The sequence below is a fragment of the Rattus norvegicus genome, chromosome 18 (genome assembly GCF_036323735.1).
Source record: "Rattus norvegicus strain BN/NHsdMcwi chromosome 18, GRCr8, whole genome shotgun sequence".
Lineage (NCBI taxonomy): Eukaryota > Metazoa > Chordata > Mammalia > Rodentia > Muridae > Rattus > Rattus norvegicus.
In genome coordinates this window covers 63599236-63605411 of record NC_086036.1, presented here as the reverse complement: position 1 = coordinate 63605411, position 6176 = coordinate 63599236, and the positions used below count along the sequence as shown (strand labels likewise).

Sequence of the window (6176 nt, the reverse complement as noted above, 5' to 3'; positions counted from 1 at the left end):
GAGAGAATATTTTTTGTAGGTCACTTTTAAGTCTTAGTGTGAGATGAAAGACGAAAGACGAAACTTTCTCAGCCCTTCGCCTTCCAGTTTTTGTGATAGAGGGGAACGCTCTCACTGACCTACCTCTGGAAAAGCACATTTTCAACAGCACCGGGCGGCACGATGAGTGGGGCTCTCCAAATGTCTACATCCAAACCCCTTGAACCCACAAACAGGTTGCCTTACATGACAAATGAACTTTAAAAAAATGATTAAGTTGGGCTGGGGAGATGGCGCAGTGGTTAAGAGCACTGACTGCTCTTCCAGAGATCCTGATCCTGAGTTCAATTCCCAGCAACCACATGGTGGCTCACAACGATCTGTAATGGGATCTGGTGCCACCTTCCGGTGTGTCTGAAGACAGCTACAGTGTGTGTGTGTGTGTGTGTGTGTGTGTGTGTGTGTGTGTGTGTGTGTGTGTGTGTGTGTGTGTGTAATTTTTAAAAAATAAGAAATCATTAAGATCTTGAGATGGACCGGGCAGTGGTGGAACATACCTTTAATCAAGGCACACAGGAAGCAGAGGCAGGCAGATACCTGAGTTCCAGTTCAGCCTGGAACCGGAAGAAGCAGAAACTGACCAGGCTACCCTGGAAAGGCTCAGACCAACTGAAGGCCCTGGAAAGGATGTTTGCCAACCCGTTGCGCTGCCCGCAGCTGCGCAGTGCGCTCCAGGTTCCCAGCTTTGTTTGGTGATGCAGCGGTCAATGTGCCATTTCTGCTCCTGTAGTTCACCCCTCACTCGTACTCCTGTAAGTACCCCGTCTTACTCAGTGTTCTGTGAAGAGACACGGGAACCAAGGCAACCCATTTTAAAAAAAAATTAAATTGAGTCTTTCGGAAGTTTAGTTCATTATCAACCCGACCAGAAGCACGGCAGCACACAGGCAGACACAGTAGCTGAGAGTTCTACATCTGGATCCAGTCTCTTCTGAAACCTCAAAGCCCGCCCCTAGGGACATACTTCCATCAACAAGGTCACGCCTCCTAAATCCTTTCCAATATCGGCACTCCCTGTTGATCAAGCATTTGACTTAGGGTCTGCGGGGACCAGTCTTACTCAAACCACCACACAACCCCAATCAAACTCGTTGGCTCACCAAGCTGGACCTTGGTGGTATCTGTACTTTGGTCTGCTGTAGGTTCCCTATCTGGGCGAGTGGACATGTGTGTTGCATTTCCCAAGAGAAAGTTTTATTACACGCTACCCATACTTTGAGGCCAGAGGCAAATGCTGCCTGCTTTCTGGTCACATGAACGTGGAATGCTAGGCATCGTGGCTCAGGGCTTTAATCTCAGCACCCATGAGGCAAAAAGCATGTAGAGCTCTGTGAGTTCCAGATGAACCAGGGCAACACAGTGAGGCCCTATCCCCTCCTTAAAAAGAAATTGTGTGTGTGTGTGTATGTGTATGTGTCTATGTTTTGTCTGTCAGTGTATGCATGTGTGTATGTGCATGTGTGTAATGTACGTGTGTATAAGTATGTGTAGGTGTATGTATATGTGTGTTTGTGTATGCATGTGTGTATGTGTATGTATGTGTATATGTGTGTATGTCTTGTATGCATGTGTGCATATGTGCATATGTGTATGATGTATCTGCATGTGTATGTATGTATATATGTCTGTATGCATGTGTGTGTATGTCTGTGTATGCGTGTGTGTATGTGTGTGTATATATATGTTTGTGTATGGATAATGTTGGGAACAAGGGAAAGAAACATATTCTAAGTACTACCATTTTATATTCAGACTCCATTTAATCATAGGGAGAAACTAAATTCAAGGTCCCAGGCCCCAAGGGAGCCAGGGACTTCCCTATAGCTGAACAACTTCTGTTGTAAACAGTTGTCTGAGTCCAGCCGTTTCAAGGACAGCTTCTCCATCTTTTTGGCAGAGTCAAAACAAGTTCACGTTCCCAGGCCTAGGAGTGACTACCTATCCCACTTCTCCAAACGTTTTAATTGTCTGTTAACTTGTAAAGACTATAGAAACTGCTGTTATCTAAACCAAGGTGCATAAGTCGTAAAAATATATAACCAATTGCCCGTTATGCCCTAATTGATTGAGTACAGCTTGCCCGCTCTTTTGTTCCCTTATCATTCTAAAACTCCAGGCCAGAGTCCAGGAATGGACCTGAGTGCGAGATTGAGGGAAGGACCTGCAGCCAGGTGCCCTGGATAGAGCCCAGTCTCCAGCAGGTTCTCCCTTCTTACCTTATAATATCAAACAACAACTGGACAGCACGGCAGCTCCCCCAGCTCCCCTTGCTTTGTGTTCTCAGACTTTTAAAACGTCGTACAGGCTCCCTTCAGGGAGTTGGTTCAGATCCAAAACTGACCACCCTCCTGAGCACTCAGAAAATGAAGCTCCTCAGAGCTGTCGGTTTCTGTAGTGAGTTTTCTCTAGGCTTCCACCCCTAACCCAACAGTAATGAAGTATGAAGAGAGCTGTCCGAAGGAAGAAAAGATTTTCAAATCCACGCAACGTGAAAGCAGAAGGTAGGACTGAAACTACAGGTGGGAAGGGGGAAGAAAGGAGAGCAAGTTTGGGGCAGGGATTGCAAGAATTGCAGGGTGGGGGACATCATAGGAGTGTGAAAACGATGTAATAAAACCATTTATTTTTTTTTTTTTGCTGTGAAGTGTGTTTTATTTTTATTTTCATCAATCATACAAATACTTTTCTATAACATCCCATGGTAAACTAGTGAAATTTGGCAGTTCAATGTGTGTGTGTGTGTGTGTGTGTGTGTGTGTGTGTGTGTGTGTTGTGTTGGGGGGAGGTCCCCTTCAGAGACCCAGGGGCAGGTGGCATTGGCGCGGAGTGCCCGGGTTCACAGTGCAGCTTGTGGCTCACGTCCATCTTGCAGGTGGTTCTTCCTCCACATCACGAGGGGGGCTTGGAGATGAAGGAGTGGGGTGGAGAAATCTTCCTAGGCTTTTAGGAGATTTCACTCCTCTTTTCTTGTTCAATGGTCTCTTTGGTCCACAGGGTGTTCTTCTCCTGCGTCTCAGTTTTCTTCAGCTTGGCCTTATCGAAGCTGGTGATTTCCCCCATGTCCGGCTCATCTGCCATTTTCTTACAACTCGTGGATTCTTGTTTCCACTCATGTTGCTGCAGAAAGAGACAGCCATTTACTTTTTATGCTAACTTTCTGTTTTGTATTGTGTTTTAAAATGGGGGTTTCTCAGGCTGGAGAGGTGGCTCAGTTGTTAAGAGCACTGCCTGCTCTTCCAAAGATCCTGAGTTCAATTCCCAGCAACCACATGGTGGCTCACAACCATCTGTAATGGGCTCTGATGCTCACTTCTGGTGTGTCTGAAGACAGTGACAGTGTACCCACATACATGAAATAAATAAATCTTTAAAAAAAAAACAAAAAACAAAAAATCGGGGGTTCTCTGTGTAGCCCCAGCTACCCTGGACTCGTCCTCTAGACCAGACAGGCCTTGAATGCCTGCCTCTGCCTCTTCTGGAACTAAAGGCATGTGCCACCACCGCCCCGTTTTATGTTAACTTTTAACAATAATAACCAAGAAAAAAAGATAATCCACGGCCTAATTACCATGATTCTTTAATCAGATCAAGCCCTGAATACTTTCATGTTTGTTTTAGATAAATGTACTTTACAATAGTTAAGGCCTGGGTCACTGCTGCCTGTCTAGCCAGCCATTTTACGTATGCTGTTATTACTGTTACAAGGAAACTTTCTCTTGTGCTCTTACTAGGAAGCTTTCTCATGCCAGAGGTGATTGCGTAGTCTGTTATCTTCTATGCGTTAGTGTTCTTGGAAACCAATCACAGTAGAGGTCAGTTAGAACCGTTTGGTCTAGTTAGCCACAATAGGCTTGGACCGGAACCAACTGCCCAGCACCACTTCCTGTGCCTGTGTGTGAGCTTTTACCAGTTTTGTCTTTATAAGCTGCCCCTGAGATGGACCCCAACATAAGAGAGACACCTGCACCAATATAAGAAGCTTTTTGAAATAAGACTTCCATTTTGAATGGGGATTGAATAAAGTTTTAAGTTCCCAAGACCTCCCTGGGAATTGACATTCTACTTGACAGAAAGAGATATGTATGTGGGCAACTGACATCCTGGTTGACAAGTTGGGACATGCTAGACAAGTCAAGGCCCCCCACCACAGTCTAGTAACTCAACCAATGGGGACGCGGTAAATGTACAGCAGAGACATATTCCTAAGGAATTCCCTTCCCTAAATCCTGATTGGTGAAATAACTTGGCACAGATGTTTGTGAATTTCAGAGCTCTGTAGGATCCTGGCTCAGGGTCGAAATCACCTCTAGTCTATGAGTTAATCAATCGGTCCCGGGGCAAATGCTCAATAAACTATTGACTGACTGAGATTGGTGGTTTGTGAGCCAACTTGTGGACCCCAATGATAATAACTTTATTAAGAAAAGATCATGGGGGGTTAGGGATTTAGCTCAGTGGTAGAGCGCTTGCCTAGCAAGCGCAAGGCCCTGGGTTCGGTCCCCAGCTCCGAAAAAAAAGAAAAAAGAAAAAAAAAAAAAAAAGATCATGGGCCAGGCAGTGGTGGCGCATGCCTTCAATCCCAGAACTCAGAGGCAAAGGCAGGCAGATCTCTGATTTCAAGGCCAGTCTGGTTTACAATGTGAGTTCTAGAACAGGCAGAGAGCTAGCTACACAGTGAAACCCTGTCTCGGACAGATCAAACCAAACAGAGGAAGGGGTTGCGGGGATTGGGGAGTGGGGTGGAGGAGATGCTGTGTGAGTGTTATCTCCAGTTTGCCAAGGAAAAATAAAGCAAGAGCAAAAGCCACTGGGTACAGACCTACAACCCCCCATAATCCCAGGAGTAGAGAGGCGGAACCAGGAGGATCTCAAGATTAAATTGAGGTTGGGCTACACAGAGAGAGAGAGACCTTCTGTCCAGAAAACCAAAGCCAGAAGAAAAGCGAAACATTCTTATGGGGAGGGCTGTGCTCTTGTACAGTGACGTAGGCAATGATCCAAGTACCACGCCCTTATCGACGGATCAACAGGTCTTAGGTTTGACTCTATTGTCCTATGCTGCAGACACCTGACCATTTAGAAGTTGCTCTTCCAAGCTGGCGAGATGCTTTGTAGGTAAAGGTGCTTACTGCCAAGGCCTTGAGGACCTTAGTTCAACCCCCAGAGCCCACACGGGGAGACACCCGCTCCCCGCCTTGTTCTGTAATCTCCACAAGCATACCAGGGCACGTGAGCGCACAATGTATTTTAAGTACCTATACAAGTTTAGAGGCAGCCGCAAGACAGTGGTGAGTCTTGCTGGATTGCCACCCGCCACCCACCCGCCTTTGGGTGTACGCTCAGGAGTAAGCAGCTTGAGCACAGCTAAGTCAGAAGGGCCTTGCATTAGAAAACATTTTCTCCTAACATTACCATGAATTTGGCTTGTTTGACCCAGGGCGTATCAACCCATCTTAGGGTTCCTATTGCAGTGAAGAGACACCATGCCCACAGCAACTCTTCTAAGAAAACATTTAATCGGGGTCTAGCTCAGTTCTGTTGGTTCGGTCCATTAGCATCGCGGCGGAGAGCATGACAGCACGCAGTCAGCCATGGTGCTGGAGAAGGAGCTGAGAGTTCTGTATCTAGATCCACAGGCAACTGAAACATCACACTGGTCGGGCTTGAGCATCTGAAACCTCAGAGCCCCACCCACTAGTGACGCACTTTCCTCCAGCAAAGCCACACCCATTCCAACAAGGCCACACCTCCCACAATGCCAATCCTTATAAGCCCGTGGGGGCCATTTTCTTTTCTTTACTTTTTTACACATAACATTTTTATTGATTCTCTGGAAATTTCACATCATGCACCCTGATCTTAATTCCTTCCCAGTCCTTCCCTGTCTGCCCCTCCTTGTGACCTACCCCTGCTGTGCCTATTCATGAACCCCAAAAGACCATCAAGGAGCCGACTCCAATCTTAGTCGTATTAGGGTCTTTTTATTCACAGTTGAGCTTGGGCCACGCCATCGTCTCTGACACAGCAGGACAGGAGGGTGAAGTCCAGAACCCAGTTTCAAGCAAGCATTTATAGAGGCAAGAAAAAAAGCAAGGGGGTTCCTAGCCTGTCACACATCTGATTGGGGGTGGGGTGGG

The 6176-nt window shown here is 46.5% G+C and overlaps 1 protein-coding gene across 1 annotated transcript; it reads right to left on the bottom strand.

Moving 5' to 3' along the window:
- Positions 1-2597: 2597 nt before the first annotated feature.
- Positions 2598-4540, bottom strand: Tmsb10l1 (thymosin, beta 10 like 1). Its single transcript, XM_039097341.2, has 2 exons — positions 3768-4540; positions 2598-3156 (listed from the first exon to the last, which is right to left on the bottom strand). Exon 2 carries the CDS (start codon positions 3115-3117, stop codon positions 2983-2985), a length of 135 nt encoding a protein of 44 aa, XP_038953269.1. The 5' UTR covers positions 3118-3156; positions 3768-4540; the 3' UTR covers positions 2598-2982.
- Between the last annotated feature and the right edge of the window lie 1636 nt (positions 4541-6176).

What these genes read in the sequence shown, in the direction of transcription:
- Tmsb10l1 (XM_039097341.2), bottom strand. Translation starts at nt 3,117, where the DNA reads ATGGCAGATGAGCCGGACATGGGGGAAATCACCAGCTTCGATAAGGCC.